Source organism: Nicotiana tabacum, chromosome 24 (assembly GCF_000715075.1).
Source record: "Nicotiana tabacum cultivar K326 chromosome 24, ASM71507v2, whole genome shotgun sequence".
Classification (NCBI taxonomy): Eukaryota; Viridiplantae; Streptophyta; class Magnoliopsida; order Solanales; family Solanaceae; genus Nicotiana; species Nicotiana tabacum.
In genome coordinates this window covers 96,312,073-96,333,856 of record NC_134103.1, presented here as the reverse complement: position 1 = coordinate 96,333,856, position 21,784 = coordinate 96,312,073, and the positions used below count along the sequence as shown (strand labels likewise).

The window sequence follows — 21,784 nt, the reverse complement described above, 5'->3', positions numbered from 1 at the left end:
TCAGTTTCTTTTTAAAACTTTGGGTAATTACAAGCTGACTTTTGAGATTTTGGGTATTAAGTCGTACGCCCCGAATTACTGAGCGTATGCCTCTTGAGACCATCGCCTCGGAAAAGTTTTGGTGCGCCTTGCCCCAGGGCTCACCTCAAAAATGCCTTTTAAAACATTTGATGGGTTTAAAGTATCTTAGATTTATGTTTTGATGATCTAACAAACTTATTGTCAAGAACCAGATAAAGGACCTATTGCACACTTGGTATATTTATCCATCAATGGACTTAAGCTAATCTGAGCTGTATGACTTCAGATAGAAAAGAACCAACTCAGGGACCTGATCCCTTGGAGTTTTCCTGACAGCAATACGAAGTCAACTCTACAGCTGGAAAGTGACTGCCTGCACTGTACATGCTACAGTGCAGAAACAGTGCAACAGTCACTTCCCATTGGGAAGGGCTTTTTACCAATCAAGTATTTACATCATCTAAGTGATTTCATTCAAAGGATATTAACAAGAAGCATTACAACAAAACATCACTTGAACACTTGTGATAGAAAAGCATTCAAGATCTGATTATCTAGCATTGAAGTCACAAGTGCATCAAGAACAAAGTGCAACACTACTACAGACCAACTCCATAACAAGTCTTTTGTATGTCCTTGGTTGAGTTGTATCTTTGTATTTTTTATTTATTGTAATTTCTACTTTGCTTATCTAGAAGCTTAAATTAGGAACCTCAAAAACCACAAACCCGTAGAGCTTGTGTCATGACTAGAGTTAGTCATGAGTTGAAGTCTTTGTAATAGGTGTATTTCAAAGTGGTTTGTAATAGGTGTATTGCAAGTTAGTGAGGGATTAAGAGTTTAATTCCTAGGTTGCAATAGGTTGTAATCTAAATTGCTCAGTAGTGCAGTTGAAATCCTACCAGTGTAGGTCGTGGTTTTTTATCCCCTTAAGCAGGGGTTTTTCCACGTAAAAATCTCTCGTGTCATTTACTTACTATTAGATTAGCTAGTTCTGTGGGAACTGTTATAGGACCAGGTCTCTATATAGTTTGGTGGACTCATACATTTTATCAATTGGTATCAGAGCGGGTTCTTTCTAAAAGGTTAACACCTAGAAATGATCCTCACCATGGCTGCTCCACCAAACTTCGAGGAAGGACAATCAACTTACAGGCCCCCAAGATTCAACGACCAATACTATGGGTGGTGGAAGACTCGAATGCATGACTTTATAATGGCAGAAGACTCCGAGTTCGGGGATGTTATTTGTGATGGTCCATACATCCCACCAAAGAAGGTAGGATAACCTGCTGTAATGGTGCCGAAAACCAGGAAGGAGTACAATGACGCTGACAGGAAAGCTGTAGAGAAGAGCTTTCGCGCCAAAAAGATTTTGGTGTGTGGTATAGGACCTGATGAATATAACAGGATTTCAGCCTCTCAGTCTGCCAAGGAGATATGGGAAGCTTTACAAACGGCACATGAAGGAACTACTCAAGTAAAGCAGTCCAAGATCGATATGCTCATCACTGAGTATGAGCTCTTTAGAATGAAGGATGATGAATCCATTCAAGACACGCATACTCGATTCACTTCCATTATAAATTAGCTACACTCTCTTGGAGAAATCATTCCTAGGAACAAGCTCGCGAGGAAAGTTCTTAGCGTTTTACCCAGCTCCTGGGAAAGTAAGGTGAATGCTATCACTGAAGCCAAGGATCTGCAGACATTGACTATGGACGAGCTAGTTGGGAATCTGAAAACCTACGAGATGAAGAGAAAGAAGGACAGTGAAAGAAGAGAACCAAAGAAGGAGAAGAACCTGGTACTCAAAGCTGAAAACAATGATTCGAGTAAGGAGGATAGTGAAATGGCATACCTTACCAGAAGGTTTCAGAAAATGGTTCGAAGAAATGGAGGTATACCAAAGAGAGGCAGTTCCAGCAAACCAAAGAATTATGACCTCTGTCATAAGTGTGGAAAGCCAAGGCATTTCATCAAGGACTGTCCTCTTCTAAAGCAAGAGCATTTCAAGCACAACTCTGATAAAGCAGCCAAGAGGAACTCGGTTCCTGACAAATGCTTCAAAAGGAAAAACGTAGCTGACAGTGTTGTGAAGCAAGATCTTACAGCATGGGGAGACTCCTCCAGTGAATCAGAAGAAGAAAATGATGCAGGTGATAGTTCTATGATGGCAGTTGAAAATGAAGCAAATGAATATGACTCAATATTTGCTTTGATGGCTCAGTCAGACGATGATGAAGATGATGACAATGATGAGGTAAACTTTAGGGATGTTCAGAGGAATCTAAAATCCTACTCTCCCAAGAAACTCATGTCATTAGCTAATGTTTTGATTGATGCATATCATAGTCTTGTGAGTGATAATGATGCCTTGACCATAGAGTTAGGAGATGCTGAGCAGACTAGAGATGACTTGGTGGTTTGTGTAGTTGACCTGAAGGAAACTATAGAAAATTTGAAAAATGAGAAGGAGTTTCTAACAGAAAAAATTGCTAGTGTAGAACATGAAAGAGATGATTTAATGATAGTTGTAGTTGACTTGAAAGAAATTACAAAGAACTTTAGTAAAGAAAAGAATGCCTTAATGGAGAAAGTTGCCATTACTGAGCAAGAAAGAGATGATTTCTTAGGGGTAATCGTAGACCTAGAGGAAACAATTGAGGGACTTAAAGCAGAATGTAGGCCTGGAAATTTTGAAAAAGGGAAGTAAGTAGCTAGTGAGGCATATATTAAACTTGAAAATGAGCTAAATAATGTGAAAACTAGTCTGTGTGCTGAGCTTGAGAAAAATAGGCAGCTTTAAGCAGAATTGGAGAAAGTAAAAATGATGTTGAGAAATCTCTTAAGTGGACATGGTCCTCAGATGCTATTACTGCCATGTACTTTAATAATGGTGGAAACAGGCAGGGAATAGAGATGGGGACCAGGAAACGAACCTTCTCAAAAACTACACCGGATGAATGTGAATGTATTGAAAATGTTGGAGGAATGGGAAGCACTTCGACGATCTCACAACTAATCAACGCCCAGAATAGTGCCACAGAGGAGATTAAGAAGTTGAATGCAAGGAACGCCATTCTTGAGACTCAGCTTAGTCAGGCTATAGTAGCACCAGGACCCTCCAGTTCATCAAGTGAAGAAGTTGCTCGTCTGTCTAAAGAAAATGCTGAGCTTAGTCAACAGGTGGAGAACCTGCGAGAGAAACTGCTCGCAGAGCAAATGTCTGCAAATGCTCGGATTGACCTTGTTCTCAACACTCTTGTTTCCCCCTCCAAGCCTTCCTTCTCTAGTGCCCCCTATGAAAATCTTCCAGTGACCAGTGTCAAGTTTCTATCTTTTGTTTTGATGACTTGTGGTAGTTGTTTTTGTCTTTTTTGTGATGTGAATAGATTTCACCTGTACTGCTCCCGCTTTCAACAGTCCAAACTTGCCTTTGTTGTAATGGAAAAGGCTTATGTTTTATAAAAATCAATGAAGACTCTTTTGCTGTTAAATGCTTGTCTTTTTCTGCTTCTCTTTTCTATCATGTTGTGAGCACACATGTGGCATGAGTTAGCTAGGCTAGATTTCTTTATGTTGATTGTTTGCTTGTGTATTTTTAATGATGTCAAAAGGGGGAAGATCTGATTAAGGGGGAAGCATAGAGTCCGGGGGAACTTGTGAAGTTCCTGGTACTTTATTTCGTTTATTATGCTCTGCAAATGGTTGTCAATTTTTAAAGTTTGTCATCATCAAAAAGGGAGAAATTGATGGGTTTAAAGTATGTTAGATTTATGTTTTGATGATCTAACAAGCTTATTGCCAAAAACCAGATAAAGGACCTAATGCACACTTGGTATATTTATCCATCAATGGACTTAAGCTAATGTGAGTTGTATGACCTTAGATAGAATAGAACCAACTCAGGGACCTGATCCTTTGGAGTTTCCCTAACAGCAGCACGAAGTCAACTCTATAGTTGGAAAGTGACTACATGTACTGTACATGCTATAGTGCAGAAATAGTGCAACAGTCACTTCCCATTGTGAAGGACTTTTTACCAACCAAGTGTTTACATCATCTAAGTGATGTCATTCAAAGGATATTAACAAGAAGCATTACAACAAAACATCACTTGAACACTTGTGATATTCAGAAAAGCATTCAAGATCTGATTATCCAGCATTGAAGTCACAAGTGCATCAAGAACAAACTGCAACACTACTACGGACCAGCTCCATAACAAGTCTTTTGTATGTCCTTAGTTGAGTTGTATCTTTGTATTTGTTATTTATTGTAATTCCTACTTTGCTTATCTAGAAGCTTAGATTAGGAACCTCAAAAACCACAAACCAGTAGAGCTTGTGTCGTGACTAGAGTTAGTCATGAGTTGAAGTCTTTGTAATAGGTGTATTGCAATGTGGCTTGTAATAGGTGTATTGTAAGTTAGTGAGGGATTAAGAGTTTAATTTCTGGGTTGCAATAGGTTATAATTTAAAGATTGCTCAGTAGTGAAGTTGAAATCCTACCAGTGTAGGCACTACTAGAAAAATGCAAATTTTCCAGGAAAGTTTCCCACAGATATATTATCAGTAGCAGTTCCCACTGAAATGTAAAACAATTCAGTGGGAAATGGAAAAGTTTTCTTTACCTTTTTTTAAAAACGTTCCCACAGACTATAGGTGGGAACTAGTTGGCGCAAAAAAGCGCGTAATTTGTTTCCCACCGAATTAGTGGGAATGTCATTAAAAATAAAATTATTAAAATATACCTAGTGAAACGGTGGGAACCTAAGATAAAAAAATATTTTAATATTCCCACTGATGCAGTGGGAAGCTCAAAATTTTGAATTCTTATATTTGGTCCAAAAACCCGCTAGCTTAAAAATTGTTTCACCAAAAAAATTAAATTTATATAAGACAATTCCCACAAATTTACCCAGTGAATCAGTGGGAAAGTATTTCCTATTACATTAGGTATACCCCTTATTTTTCTTCTCTTTTTCACTCTCATTCTTCTCTTTCTCTCTTATTCTCTTCGCAGACCAGACCTTTCCCCCATTTTCAGAAATAAGTGAGCTTTCGGAAAGGCCTCTCTATCTCTCTCTCTGTCTCGCTTCCTCCCCCTTTCTTTCTCCCTTTTCTGATTTTACCCTAAATGCCTAAAAACCTAGGGTTCCAATTTAAGTTGGTCATTCTACTGGTGCTAGCGGTGCAGGTCCCAAGATTGAGGAAGTTGATTAAAGTAGAGAATACTCAATTTAAGTTGAAAATCTAGTTGTAGTGGTCAATAAGTGTAACGACCCGACTTGTCGTTTTAAGAATTTACGCCCCGTTCAATGACTTAAGGTCTCGAGCAGTTTTGCAATATGTATTATGACCTGCGGGTGTGGTCGAGTTTGATTTACTAAAGATTCGGAATTTAATTAAACGAATCCTTAATTTGAAGCTTAAATGGAAAGAGTTGACCGGAGAGTTGACTTTTGAAAGAAAACAAATGACTTCGGAATGGAATTTTGATGATGTCAATAGCTCCGTATGGTTATTTTGGACTTAGGAGCGTGTCGGAAAAATTATTTGGAGGTCTGTAGTGGAATTAAGCTTGAAATGCCGAAAGTTAAAATTTTGGAAAGTTTGACTGGGGGGTTGACTTTTTGATATCGAGGTCGGAATCCGATTTTGGAAATTTGAATAGGTCTGTTATGTCATTTATGACTTGTGTGCAAAATTTGAAGTAATTCTGAATTGATTTGATGTGTTTCGGCACAAGATAAAGAATTTAAAAGTTCAAAGTTCATAGATTTTGATTTGAGGTGCGATTCGTCGTTTTGATGTTGTCTGATATGATTTAAGAATTTGACTAAGTTCATATGATATTTTAGGACTTGATGGTATGTTTGGTTGGGGTCCGGGGGGCCTCGGGTGAGTTTGGATGCCTAACGGATCGAATTTGAATTTGGAGGAGGAGTTGAAGCAGCTGAGAATCTAGTATGATTGCACCTGCACGAAAAAGGGCTGCAGGTGCGAGCTCACGGATGTGAGAAATGAGTCGCGGAAGCGAAAAATTCATGGGCTGGCCAGGCACCACAGGTGCGAAAAATATGTCGCGGATGCGAAGACCGCGGGTGCGAAAAATTCGCCGCAGATGCGAAAGCCGCGGGTGCGAAAAATTTGCCGCAGGTGCGAAGAAATCACTGCGGATGCGAAAACCCCTGGGCAATACAATAACAGAGGGGTTCCGAGCTTTTGCCATTTTTGGGCATTTCAAGCTCGGGTTGGGCGATTTTTGAGTAAGGTTTTCACGGGAAAACTTGAGATTTGAGCTGTCCGGAGGCCAATTCAAGCAAGAAGGCTATTTTGAAATATCGGCCTAACTTAAAAAAGAGCCAGGTATTGAAGATAAGGGACTTGAGCAGAGTTAAAGCGGGATCGTAAGGATTCAAGGTAGAGCTGCTTAGTTATCGCAGTTCCTTGGAGTCTTTTCATTTCATTGTACTGTTAATTTATAATCAAACAGTATTGTATATTCGGTCATCATGATCATTCTATGTCTTCAATTAGAGTTCGTGACTCAGTACTACCAGTCTTGGGAGGTTGTATATTATAATTATTTTTGATGTTAGTTTTGATTATTTATTTAATTCAAAAAAAAACATGGCTTCAAAAAAATGCAATGAAAATCGGCTTACCTAGTCTTAGAGATTAGGTGTCATCACGACTCCTGTGGTGGAATTTTGGGTCGTGACAAGTTGGTATCAGAGCTCTAGGTTCATAGGTTCTACGAGTCACGAACGATTCTAGTAGAGTCTTGCGAATCGGTACGGAGACGTCTGTAGTTATCTTCGAGAGGCTACAGAACTGCTAGGAAATTTCCATTTCTTTCATTCCTGTCGTGCAGAATTTGTTGAATTTGGAATCTGAGCTTTTGTATCTCTATTCTCTCACAGATGGTAAGGACACGTGCTACCAGGTTAGTTGAGCAGGCATCCGCTCATACTGCTAGGGCTGCAAGAGGCCGGGGCCGAGATAGAGGCCGAGGTAGAGGTCGAGGAAGGGCACGTACTGCGACTAGAGCACCTGTCAGAACAACAGTTGAGGAGCCACTAGTAGCTCCAGTTGGGGGACAGGTACCAGAAGCACCTGTTGTTACCCCCGGACTTCAGGAGACTTTAGCACAATTCCTGAGTATGTTTGGTACATTAACTCAAGCGGGATTGATCTCTGTTGTACCAAACATTCCGCATATTGGGAGAGTAGCTCAGACTCCTATCTCAGCTCCAAAGCAGCAGGTTCACGTTAGTCAAGTTCCAGGTGTAGTACCGGTACAACCTATTATTCCGGTTTGACCTGAGGTCAGGCCCGAGGCATCAGAAGAAGAACAAAGAGACTTGAAAGGTTTAAAAGGTATAGTCCACCTACTTTCAGTGGCATAGCTACAGAGGATGCCCAAGAATTTCAAGAAAATTGTCACCGTATTCTCCGCACCATGGGTATTGTGGATGTGAGCGGAGTTGCCTTTACTACATTTCAACTGTCAGGCGCAGCTTATCGGTGGTGGAAAATCTATGAAGAAGGTAGACCAGCCGACGCCACACCACCAATTTGGGCTCAATTTTCGTAAATGTTCTTGAAAGAGTTTGTTACCCAGACTCTCAGAGATGCGTGGCGCACAGAGTTTGAACGGTTGCGTCAGGGCACTATGACAGTGTCAGAATATGCTATCAGGTTCAGTGAGTTAGCCCATCATGCACCGATCTTGGTTCCTACAATCATAGAGCGGGTCCGCAGATTCATTGAGGGGCTCGATTATGATATTAAAATATGCATGGCTCGAGAATTGCAAACTGATACTCCATTTCAACAAGTAGTAGAGATTGCAAGGAAGATTAAGGGTGTTTTAGGCGAGGAAAGGGAGTCTAAGGAGGCCAAAAGGTCTCGAAGATCTGGAGGGTTCAGTGAATTTTACTCTTCAGCTAGAACCCATTATAGCGGAGGCTCGAGCAGTCGGTCAGTTCAGTCCGCACATCAGATTACTCGGGTGCTCCAATTTATAGTGCACCACCGACACGAGATTCTTATAGTGGTTATTCCAGTTATTCAGCACAGACTCAGTACGAGCAGCCGCGATCTCAGAGGGGTTGTTATGAGTGTGGTGATACTAGGCATATCATGAGAGATTGTCCCAGACTTGGGAGGGGTGGATTTCATCAGAACACTCCAGCTACAAGCTTTATTTCAGTTGATACTCTACGTGCAGAGTCAGCTAGAGGTGGAGGACAGGCGGGTAGTGGGCACCTAAGAGGTGGAGGCCCGACCCGTTGATTTAATCACTATGATTTGGCTGAGGCCAATACACCAGATGGTGTCGTTACAGGTACGATCTTGAATTTTATTATAAAAGGATATTTTCCTTAATTTGATTTGGTTCTGAATATTGAGGTGAGTCCTCCTATTATGCTCTACTTATGGATGAGCTTCGTAAATTTGTGACCCACTTATATGTTATCCCTGATGGGAGATTTAAAGATGTGAGTCTGTGTCTGTTATTTTATTTCTGTACACCATTGAGGGATATAAGTCCAAAAAAATAATTTTTATTATTCATTACAGTGGGTTTAATGTGTTTTGGAATAATTGATTCTAATTTTTATGAATTATACACCCTACCGGTATGAGGGTGCATTATATGTTGTGAAAATTGTTTATGAAATGTATTGAAAAGGAGAAATAAAGCAAATTGAAAATTTCAGTTGGCACAATGTGCAACATAATTGTGATTTGGATTTGAGGACGCGATCCTCGCATTTTTACATGATGTGAAATATTTAAACCTGGCTGCAAGCCGCGATGGAAGTTATGTAAGGACGAGGTCCTTGTGGTGAAATATTTATGAGTTTAAAATTATCCCTTTGTGAAATTAATTTGTACAATAATATTAATAGGGAGTCATGCCTGTTAGGCTTATTTGATAATTCTTGTGTATTTTTTTTTCTGTTTATATTCTGTCATTTTCATGCTATAAATATTGAGTTTTAGCCTATGAGGTGAGTGCCCAGGTGGCGTTAAATTTGACTCATTAGTCCGAGTAAGTAATCATGAAGTCTTCATGTCTCACATTCCGTTGTCAGTGTTGTGAAAATTCGGAATGAGGTGGTGGTTAATATGAGATTAATTGATGATGCTGGAATTAATTATGAGCAGCTTTTAAGACCAGAGATGTGGTGATGAGCATACATATAATGTGCTTCATGTCCTGATATCATTATGGTAATACAGTGCTTATGATGCCGAGATTAATATTATTGATATATACCCTGTGGTATTTTGCTGGGTTGTGGATATGTTGTTAGGAGTTGTTTGGGTGTTACTCTGGCAGGTGGATAGGCCCAATTACAGCGGAGACTCTGCCGAAATTTTCTGAAAAAAATTTGAGATTTAGAAAAATTTGGGGGATTGAGATGTGCGAAAGAAGAGATAAGTTATGTTGTGTGTTTGAGGGCGAATGATCCTAAGCGGTGAAGAATGAAATACCCCAGAAAAGTTGATGTGTGCATAGGCATGAGTTGCTATAACCAGTTGAGACTAATACCGTGCGTCAAAGTGAAAATCAGGTATTTTGGAAATGAATGGAGAGTTAGGGATTTTTGCTCTAAAGCTTATAAGAATGGAGAAAAGAAATAATCTCAATTGAGATGGTGTTGTCGGACCCGTGTTAAATTACGGGAATGTAGAATCACCCACAAGTATGTGTGCAAGAATATACTCAGTAATTTAAAGTCCTCAGAAAGATTCTTAGCACGTTCGAGGACGAACGTTTGTTTAAGAGGTGAAGAATGTAACGACCCGACTTGTCGTTTTAAGAATTTACTCCCCGTTCAATGACTTAAGGTCTCGAGCAGCTTCGCAATATGTATTATGACCTGCGGGTGTGGTCGAGTTTGATTTACTAAAGATTCGGAATTTAATTAAACGAACAATCCTTAATTTGAAGCTTAAATGGAAAGAGTTGACCGGAGAGTTGACTTTTGAAAAATAAATAACTCCGGAATGGAATTTTGATGATGTTAATAGCTCCGTATGGTGATTTTGGACTTAGGAGCGTGTCGGAAAAATTATTTGGAGGTCTGTAGTGGAATTAAGCTTGAAATACCGAAAGTTGAATTTTTGGGAAGTTTGATCGGGGGGTTGACTTTTTGATATCGAGGTCGGAATCCGATTCTGGAAAATTGAATAGGTCCGTTATGTCATTTATGACTTGTGTGAAAAATTTAAAGTCATTCCGAATTGATTTGATGTGTTTCGGCACAAGATAAAGAATTTGAAAGTTCAAAGTTCATAGATTTTGATTTGAAGTGCAAATCGTTGTTTTGATATTGTCTGATATGATTTAAGAATTTGACTAAGTTCGTATGATGTTTTAGGACTTGATGGTATGTTTGGTTGGGGTCCCGGGGGGCCTCGGGTGAGTTTAGATGCCTAACGGATCGAATTTGGATTTGGAGGAGGAGTTGAAGCAGCTGGGCATCTGGTATGATCGCACCTGCGCGAAAAAGGGCCGCAGGTGCGAGCTCGCGGATGCGAGAAATGAGTCACGGAAGCGGAAATTTCATGGGCTGGCCAGGCACCACGGGTGCGAAAAATATGCCGCGGATGCGAAGGCCGCGGGTGCAAAAAATTTAACGCAAGTGTGAAGAAATCACCGCGGATACGAAAACCCCTGGGCAATACAAAAACATAAGGGTTCCGAGCTTTTGTCATTTTTGGGCATTTCAAGCTCGGGTTGGGCGATTTTTGAGCAAGGTTTTCACGGGAAAACTTGAGATTTGAGCTGTCCGGAGGCCAATTCAAGCAAGAAGGCTATTTTGAAATATCGGCCTAACTTAAAAAAGAGCCAGGTATTGAAGATAAGGGACTTGAGCACAGTTAAAGCGGGATCGTAAGGATTCAAGATAGAGCTGCTTAGTTATCGCAGTTCCTTGGAGTCTTTTCATTTTATTGTACTGTTAATTTGTAATCAAACAGTATTGTATATTCGGTCCTCGTGATCATTCTATATCTTCAATTAGAATTCGTGACTCAGTACTGCCAGTCTTGGGAGGTTGTATATTGTAATTATTTCCGCTGTTAGTTTTGATTATTTATTTAATTCAAAAAAAAAATGGCTTCAAAAAAATACAATGAAAATCGGCTTACCTAGTCTTAGAGACTAGGTGCCATCACGACTCCTGTGGTATAATTTTGGGTCGTGACAATAAGAGATGTAGTTTTAGATATATTTAATTGTCTGTCTATATTTTGTTGTTGTATCTGTGAAGGTTCAATCTTTTGTCCTGTCGTTTGGGGTTGTGGTTACATGATCGTGTCCTGTACATTTGCCCCTGCTGATAATGCGTTTTGCTTGAGTGATTCTTGAATTTTTTCAAATTTAGCGGATTTTTACTGTCTTTATTTTTTGTTCTACTAGTAAGGAGGCAATGACGAACTATATGATCTCAATTTGTGAAACACAGAATATACTAAGATAATAATTGTGATCCAAAGTTTAAAGTCTTAAAACATCTAGGCATTACCAATCTAGATACTGGAACCCACAACTATTAGACTGTATAATTGTAATCTATAGTTCTTAGTCAAAACTGCAAAATCGAAAATGCCAAATCCATTATCACAATGCAAAGAATTTTTCACCGATTTCTAAACTGATACAGGATAAGTTGGTATGGCCTGAATGCATACTAAAGCAGATTAAAGATAACATTCCAAATCTCCTAAATCTACCTTTTGTGTGTGTGTTTGTGTGTGTAGTTGGGGTGTGACAATATTTATGTACTGATTATGGTGTTAGTTGTATCCAATTTCATGACTTTTTGTATGGCAAATTTAAGCTTTTAGGTTTCAAGACGTTTGCAGATTATTGAATATAGTTCTCTTTATTTTCCCGTCATTTAATTAGAACTACGGGGTTTGGTTAAACAAGATATTAAGGACCAATGTAGTAAACTTTAATTTGCAAAAGTGTCACGCAATATTGATATTTTAGTAGATTTCTATTGATTTTAGGTTACAACTCCATAGTTTTTGTTAATTTTGATGTATTGAAAATTCTGCATTACGTGTAATAGTTTTAAACACTAGCTTCATTTCATTATTCTCTTCTGTTTAAGTAAATTAACAAAAATTCCCGGTGTTACCTCTCAATCTTGACTGTGTTTGACCTATTTAGTTTTGATGACACAAAATACTCTGTTATTTAAGCATCATCAATTGCAAAAGCTACAACGAAAGGGAAAACCTAGAATGGCAATACCCTCTATTCAAGCTAGATTGCAAGAGAAGAGCACACTCTTTCTCAAAACTATAATCTCTTTTTCCTTCATCTTCTAGTTTTCGATACTCTTCCACTATTTTCTATGATAGTGGAAAAGTTGCTTTTCTATCCTTGTGCATAAATAGCCATTTCTCCAAACAGTTTTCATGGAATATATGCTTACAAGTTTCTAACTTTTTTAAGTGACCAGGAAGTGAAGATACAAAAGTGTGAAAGAAGACAAAATCAGGTTATAAGTCTTGAGGTAACTTCATTTGCTAATCTCTAAGTTGGTTTCAGCTGTTAAATGTAAGTTAAGTTGTTAAATTGCTAGAACAACTACATGAATTTATATTGCTTTTACCTTGATAAAAAATCCTTTATTGTGAATATTATATCTATCCTCCAAGTTTAAATTTATTTATGGATGATAACCAATGTGTTAGAATCTTGGTTTGACTTTTTAAACTGATTCCAAGAACTTAATAGGAGCATTTCTATGAAAAAATACTTTTCATTCATAGTAATTTGATCTAGAACCAAAGCCTTTTCTTGACTTATAAAAAGGCGAATAAAAGTGAGTTCTTTAAGGTATACTATTCATAATTAATTGTAAACTAAGTAAGTTTTTTAAGGTATACTATTCAAGATTAATTGCAAACTAACTTGAAACAAATAAATTATTCTAAGTCTATTCATTTGTTTATGTTTATTTGTGTACTAGATGGAACGTGAACATCGTAGATGGATGTACGATAGGAATCATCCTAATCGTTGCGGATTAAAGGAAGAATTTGTTGAAGGTGTTAAAGAATTTATTGGTCATGCAAAAACACTTCCTGAATTTCGTAACGAAGGAACAATTAGGTGTCCTTGTGTGAAATATAAGTGTACAAAGTTGTTACAACCGAAAAATATTAAAGTTCATCTTTATAGCAAGGGGTTTAGGGAAAATTATGTGTGGACTGTTCATGGAGAGAACTATTATAGTGTTGGTGATGTTCATTTTCAAAATCTAGTTAGTGGTGAGAGAAGTACACAAATGGAGAATAATGTTAAAAATTCTCGATTACATGAAATGGTGTCAGATGCTTTTGGTTTTTACCCAGGGGTTCAATCCCAACAAAATGTTGTTGAGCCTCCCAATGATGAGGCAAAGCGCTTCTATGAATCATTAGAGTCGGCTAGTCGTCCACTCTATGAAGGCTCAAAGCACTCTGAGTTTTCTGTTGCAGTTAGATTACTAACTATTAAATCAGATTGGAATATTTCTCAAGCGGGCATGGATGCTATAATTGGGCTCATGAGTGAAGTTAGTCCGAACATTAACTTACCTAATGATTACTATAATGCAAAAAAATTGGTTTTCAAGTTAGGACTTTCCTCAACAAAAATTGATTGTTGTGAAAATGGTTGTATGTTATATTATAAAGATGATGCGGCTCTAGAAGCGTGCAAATTTTGTGGACTGTCTCATTTTAAGGAAGTCACAAATGTCAAAGGTAAGAAAGTTGCAGTTAAGAAGATGCATTACTTACCAATAATACCAAGATTAAAGAGGATGTATGCATCAATAAGTTCTGCTCCTCATATGAGATGGCACCATGAAAATAGAAGGCCGCCTGGTATTTTGTGTCTTCTTTCGGATGGAGAAGTATGGAAGCATTTTGATAGGATGTTTCCAGACTTCGCTAATGAACCAAGAAATGTTAGGTTGGATTTATGTGCAGATGGATTCACTCTATTTTCTGTCTCTGCTGCACCATATTCATGTTGGCCAGTCTTTGTTACGCCATATAATCTTCCACCTGAAATGTGTATGACAAGTTCATATTTGTTCCTAACTTGCATAGTTCTGGGTCCAAGTAATCCAAAAGGTTCAATTGATGTATATTTGCAGCCGTTGATTGATGATCTAAAATTATTGTGGCATGAAGGTGTTGAAACATACGACATATCAACTAAGCAAAACTTTAGATTACGTGCTGCTTTGATGTGGACTATTAATGATTTTCCTGCGTATGGAATATTGTCTGGGTGGTCGACTGCTGGAAAGTTAGACTGCCCCTACTGTATGGAAGATACAAAAGCATTCACTTTGAAACATGAAGGTAAGAACCAATGAACAAGTAATGCAGAATAATCTTCAAAATACACTTCGAGGTGACGATTCTCCGGGCACCATTTCATGCCAATGATGGCTGCTTCAATTTCTGCCATGTTGTTGGTTCCTTCTCCAAGTGGGCTTGCTATGGTATGAATAAATCTCCCTAGGTGATCTCTAATAATTTCCCCTGCACAAATCTTACCTGGATTATTCAGGGCATTCCCATCACTGTTCAGCTTAACAAATCCATCCTTAGGTTTTTGCCAGGTAACCTTTGATGTGCAAATGTAAAGTTTCATTGTTTCAGCTTTGGAGTAGAGTTCATTCCATTGAAGAGGCCATTGGAAGGAGGGGTAGGTGGCTCTAAGGAGCAGATTGATGTCAGAGTTGATGTAGAATATAACTCTTATCATAGATGATTACTTGGAGCCATACTTAGCCCTACATCCATTTTTCCATAAATTTCAGCAAATGATGATTGGAAGTGTATCCAGGATGAGTTTATGTACATCATTCCTGCTCTTCTGGATCCACCATTTCATCAGTAGTAATCTAAGAGGCATGGCTTGAAGAAGGAAGCCAGCTGGGCCTATAAAATGCCTACATACTGCCTTAGCAAAGTGCCCCATACTGAAAATGTGGTCTACTGATTCAGCTTGAGCCCTTATGCAACACACACATCTGGTGGCAGTAGGTTGGCCAAAAGCAATGACCCTATCATCAGTTGGTATTTTGTTTCTGAAGGCTCTCCATATGCAAAAAGACCATTTAAAAGGGATTATCTTGTGCCATGTCATCTTGTTGGTGAAGAGGATCTGTTTTTTCTTTCTGACTGTTTCCCATGCAGAAGCATAAGTGAATTTTACAGAGGTAGTTGGTGTCTATATAGGTTTATCAGGGGTGTGGGAAGAGAAGTGAATTGGGATCTGAATGATATATGTAATTTTGTTGGCTGGGGCTTGGTTGTGGAGCTTCTAAAGATTCCATTTTCCAGAGTCCCAAAATTGAGAGACAGTGATGTTGCTTGGCTTTCCTCCCTCAGTTCTGTAGCTAGCTAAGGGGCCCGTTCCCAGCCAGTTATCCCACCAAAAACTTGTACTGCCAGAATGTAGCCTCCAATTTATGTGAGTTTCTGTTTCTTTCTTGTTGCACATCATTTGTTTTCCAAATTTGTGAATTTCCAGGGTGACATTTCTTTGAGATTGGGTGAGATCTTTTGCAGTATTTGGCTGATAGGAAGGTTCTCCACAAAGTCATTTTTATTCTAAAATTCCACCACTGCTTGAATTCCATAGCCTTACAAACATCAGCCACGGTTCTAAAATCCACACCCCCTTCCTCTTGAGGATAATATAATTTCTCCCAAGAAGCCCAATGGTATTGGTTTTTGTCCTTCTCCATGCCCCAGAAAAATTAGTCAATCTTTCTAGTTGTTTCATTACTGTTTTGGGTGGTGAAACAGCTGATAGTAGGTGAATGGGAAGGGATTACAACACATATTTGATCAAGGTAGCTCTTCCTCCATATGAGAGCAATCTGTTATGCCATCCTCTGATTCTGCTCACTATTTTAGATACTAGTCCATTGAAGTGTATAATTTTTTTCTTCCAATGTATAGTGGGCAACCAAGGTATGTGATTGGTGATTCTTTCCTGGTAAAACCAGTGATTTGAGATATCCTAGAGACATTGTATTGGAAAACACATGTGGAAATCATAAAATGACTCTTAGCCTTATTTATCAACTGACCATAAGTATTCTCACAATCCCCTAGGATTCTCATAATCTTCGTAAGGGAAACTCTCATTCCTGATGTGAAGATGATAATATCATCTGCAAAGCTTAAATGATTGACTTGAGGACCCCTTTTTTCCATGTAAAACCCATTAAAGAATTGATCATTGTTGAGGTTATTGAGCATTCTGGAGAGAAGTTCTGCCCCAATGATTAAAAGAGATAGTGTCGGGGGTTCTTCTTGTTTTAGACCCCTAGTGGATTTGACAAAACCATGCCTACTTCCATTTATGACTACAAAGTACCAGTTATTGGACATCGTTCTCCAAATCATGTCAATAAACATCTCAATGAACCCCATTCTTCTAAGCATGATGCATGTAAAACTCCAAGACACTCTGTCATAGGTCTTTTCCATATCAATCTTGATGACAACATTGGCCCAGTGTTAGGTTTCTTAATGCCTTGGACAATCTCCTTAGCCAACATGATATTTTCAGAGATACTTCTTCCTCTTACAAATCCAGATTGGTTGGCAGAGATGATGTTTGGTAGAATTGGTGCTAGCCTTGAACAGAATAATTTTGACATGATCTTGTTGATGAAGTTGCTTAGGCTAATAGGTTTGACTTCAGTGAAGGAGTTAGGAAATTCAACTTTTGGAAGAAGGATCAAACAGGCATTTGTCATATATCTAGGCATGTCCCTTCCTCCAAAGAAGTCAAAAATCACATTGAGTAGGTCATTTTTTATAACATCCCAGCATGCTTGGTAGAATTTTCCATTCATTCTATCTGGGCCAGTTGCACTATTTGGATTCATGGAGAAAACAATTTCTTTTAGTTCATTTAGAGTGGGATCCTTGGTTAGAATAGTGTTATCTTCTAGATTGATCATAGTAGGAATACAGGGTAGCAGATCTTCTCTAATGTTCCCCCTTGTTCAGTAAAGAGATCTTCAAAATAGTTGCAGGCAGCTTCCCCTATTGCTTCATCACCCTGGATCCAATCTCCATTTTCATCCTTGATTTTGTAGAATAAGAGTTTTCTTCTTCTACCCCTTATCAAACTGAGAAAATACTTGGAATTGGCATCACCATCCTTGAACTACTGCAACTGAGTTTTTTTTGTTTAAGAACTTCTTCTTCTAGTTTCAAGTGTCTGGTGTATTGAGCATGTATATCATGCAAGTATTGTATGTCCCCAGGATCATTGGAAGTTGCCCATTTTTCTTCCGCTTCTTTGACTTTTTGTTTAAATTCTTTGGGTTTCTGAAAGATGTCACCATATTGTTGTCTGGACCATTTGCTCAGAGCACTAGAAAGTACCTTGAGTTTTTGATGAAAGATCCACATAGCACTTCAATTGATAGGATTGTTCCACACTTTCTGAACTAGAGACATAAATGATTCATTCTTCACCCAATAGTTGAGGAATCTAAAGTATTTCTTGAAAGATTTTTGTCTCACATTCATCTCCAACGGGAGAGGAGAATGATCTGAGCCAGTTGAAGCCAAGTGAGTGATGGTGGTTGTAGGAAAGGAGCTTAGCCAGTTGTCATTAGCTAGATCTTTGTCCAATCTTTTCCATACAATAGAGCATGGACCCCTTCCATTAGACCAAGTATATCTAGGTCCATAAAAGCCTAGGTCTGTCAAACCACAATCCTCATTCATGCTAAGAAAGTCAATGCTTTTATTCATCTGGTAGGGAATTCCTCCGATCTTTTCCCCAATGAAAGCAATCATAGTGAAATCCCCAATTACACACTATGGGGTATTACATATAGTAGATTTGTGTCTCAAATTCTCCCAGAGTGGAGATCTTAATGTTGGTTTGCACTTGGCATACACAATTGTAAGATGAATAGTTTCGCCAAGTTCAACATGCTTTAGTTCAATAGTTATCTGTTGTTCATCCTGATCCAAAAGAGTGCCAGTGAAGTCTTGATCCCAGAAGAGCCAAATTTTGTTATTGATATTGGCAGTAGCTTGATTCATAGATAGCTGGATTCTGAAGTAGTTAAGATAGAAATCAATGTGAAGGTTGTCCCTGAATGGTTCCAATAAAGCAATGAAGGAAAGTTTGTGAATTTGTTTTAGTTTTTTGAGTCTCTCAATAGCTCCAGAGCTTCTGATACCTCTATCATTCCAAATGATTGTACTAATCATTTAAGAATGGTGGGGGTTCTTGATTTTGGTGTATTCCTTATGCTTAAAGCAGCTTTGCTTCTGATAAATCTGGGTGAAGGTCTCATTCTGGAAGGTTTCTCATGAGAGGTTGTGACATTGTCCTGTTCAGCAACACCATTAACTGCTGCCAGTAGGAGGTCACAATGTTGATCTTCATCAGCATCATCACTGAACCTGTCTTCCTCCTCTGAACCCCAAGCTAACTCATCTTCAAATTGTATAGGTCTGTACTCATCATCATCCTGACCTGAGGAGGGAGACTGTTGAAAAGAATCAGGGTAGTTTGGTTCCCTAGGTCTGGTTCTATCACTGCCATATGACTGCCTTCTTCATTTACCAATTGACAATGATCCCCTTGGTTTGTCATTGGTAAAGGTGAATGACAGTAGTTCTCAGAAGCCTTATCAGGAGGTTCCTCTGAAGGTTCAACTATGTTGTTACCTGCATTCTTCCTTTGGAGAGCTCTTCTGTTTTTCTGACTTGGTTTATTTTTGTGACTTGTCTGTTGACTGGGAGCTTGATGAATAGCATGACCTTTGCCTTTGTCCATTCTTTTTGCTGCATGTTGTTCTGCTTCGCATTGATCATCAAGGGGCCCCTGAGCTGGATCTAGTTGAGTGCCACTGGTAGCAGAGGTTCTTGAGTCATTCCTATGATCAATCAAAGGTGCTAAAGCACACTCCTGCGCAGCATAAGGAAAACCCTCCCCATGTTTTCCCCCATCATGCATGGTTAAGGTTATCTCCTGACCCTTCTCCTTTCCTCCATTAACTTCAGTATTAGTGGATAAAGGAGGATTCTCATTAACATTCTCCATTACAGTTAGGGGATTAGTAGAAGTAGATGTTGTCATATCTGTTTTGTCCTTCTATTGTTTGGAGTTCTCAGTTACCTGAGAATGTGTATTTGAGTGCATCAGTTGGTGGTTATTTGAGGTTTGCTTTGGTACATATGTTTGATGTTGCTTCTTGTTCTGCTGATGTCCCTTGAAGTATTTTATATTCTGATTTTGCCATTCATTGTTTGAAGGATTGACCCCTGATGTTTGGGTGTTACTGAAGGCTTTGTTGAATTTCTTTTTGTTGCTGCCCTTGGTTTTGGCTTGTTGATACTTCCCTTGAAAGATTTTGTTGTTGTTGGTTTTCCCTTATACCTTCTTGTATGACAGAGTCCTTTTTCCTTTTATTTTCTTCAATTTTAATTCTAGTTGGACAGGATGTTGCTGTGTGGTTCAAATGTTTGCAATACATGCAATAGTCAGGAATGTTTTCATATTGCACTTCCAGCCACTATCCATCACCATTGACATCTTGTTTCTCATCAAATCCTAACCACATATGGTGTGGTCTAGGTTCTGTGAGATCAATATGCATCTTGACTCTGGCCACGCTTCCTCTTGTTTTTTGAAATGATGCCAAGTCTAAAAGTAGAGCTTTCCCAATTGAGGATAGTAAAACTGTGAGGATCTCCATGTAATAGAAATGCCAAGGTAGCTCGGGGATGACAACCCATATAGGAATTACATGAGAGTCCTCAGCTAGATTGAAAGTATGTGTTCATGCTTCTAGCTTTATCATTTGGACCTGTATGTACATTAATTGCCTAGTCCAAACAGTGACATAATCATATTCATTGCCTAGGTCTATATAGACAGGCCTAGCATTAAAGTATGCTATCTTTACTCGACCTTTTAGTTCAGTTTGTGCGACAAAACTTTTTCTGATGACATCCATTCTAGGCATGGTGTATGAAAACTTTCTAACAATTGTGTATTTGAACAACCTCTTGGAAACTCCTCTCCCAAGCCTCTGTCCACTGAAACTTAGTTGCTTTCTGCGTCAACTTCGTCAATGGTGCCGAAAGGGAAGAAAAACCCTCTACGAACCTCTAGTAGTATCCTGCTAAGCCTAGAAAGTTATGAACCTTTGTCAGAGTGGTAGGTCTAGGCCAAAATTTCATGGCCTCAATCTTCTGAGTGTCTACCTTTATACCTTCATCGGATACAATATTCCCCAAGAATACTACAAACTTCAACCAGAACTCACATTTAGAAAACTTAGCATACAACTTATGATCACAGAGGGTTTGGAGTACCGCTCACACGTGGTCCGCATGCTCATCCTCTAAACTTGAATAAACCAGAATATCATCAATAAATATTATCACGAACAGATCTAAAAATGGCCGAAATAGGCTATTCATCAAGTCCATAAATATGGCGGGTGCATTCGTCAACCCAAAGTACATGACAAGGAACTCGAAGTGGCCATATCGAGTCCTGAAGGCTGTCTTCGGAATATCTTTCTCCCAAAATCTGACCTGGTGGTATCCCGACCTCAAATCTATCTTTGAAAAGAATCTAGCCCCTGCAACTGATCAAACAAGTCATCGATCATTGGAAGTGGATACTTATTCTTAATAGTTACCTTGTTCATCTTCTTATAATCAATACACATCCTCAGCGAGCAGTCTTTCTTACGTACAAACAGTACCGGTTCACCCCAATGTGAGGTACTGGGCCTGATGAAACCTTTCTCCAGCAAATCTTTTAACTACTCCTTCAACTCGGTAGGTGCCATTCTATACAGAGTGATGGATATTGGTTGAGTTTCTGAAAGCAAATTGATGCTAAAATCAATCTCTCGCTCTGGAGGAATACCTAGAAGCTCATCTGGAAACACATCTGCATACTCTTTGACTATGGGAATAGACTGAATTGTAGGTATCTCAGCATTTGCATCTCTAACTCACACAATATGATAAATTCACCCTTTTTGCGATCATTTTCCTCGCCTTCAGATAGGAAATAAACCTACCTCTGGGTGTCACTGTATTTCCTACCCATTCAAGGACTGGATCACCCAGAAAATGAAATATGGTTGCCTTTTCTCGGTAATCAACTGTGGCATAGCAAGATGCCAACCAGTCCATGCCCATGATAGTATCAAAATCCATCATCTCTAACTCAACTAGGTCAACTGAGGTCTGACGACTACAAACTGTCACCGTACAACCTCGGTAAACCCGTCTAGTAATAATCGGTTCTCTGACCGGTGTAGATACCGCAAAAGGATCACTTAGTATTTCAGGCACTATACCAAACTTTCCCGCGACAAATGGGGTAATATACGATAAAGTAGATCCTGGGTTTATCAAGGTATAAGCATCATGAGAGCAAATGGTCAATATACCTGTCACAACGTCTGATGAAGACTCCTGGTCTTGTCGACCCACTAAAGCATAGATACGATTCTGATTACCACCTGAACTGGAACCTCTACCTCTGCCTCGACCTCTACCAGTCGAAGAGCGATACTCATGCCCTGAAGGATGCACAGACATAGATGATCCTGTTGCTGAACTCGTGGTTGTTCCATACCCCCAGAATCTCTATTTGGGCAATCTCGCATCATATGCCCCAGACGCCCACATGTATAACA

At 39.0% G+C, this 21,784-nt stretch overlaps 1 protein-coding gene across 1 annotated transcript; it reads right to left on the bottom strand.

Annotated features, from left to right (window-relative positions):
• Positions 1–17,513: 17,513 nt before the first annotated feature.
• On the bottom strand, positions 17,514–18,323 carry LOC142178328 (uncharacterized). Its single transcript, XM_075247659.1, has 2 exons — positions 17,936–18,323; positions 17,514–17,803 (listed from the first exon to the last, which is right to left on the bottom strand). The coding sequence occupies exons 1-2, from the start codon at positions 18,321–18,323 to the stop codon at positions 17,514–17,516; spliced, it is 678 nt and encodes a 225-aa protein (XP_075103760.1).
• Positions 18,324–21,784: the final 3,461 nt, after the last annotated feature.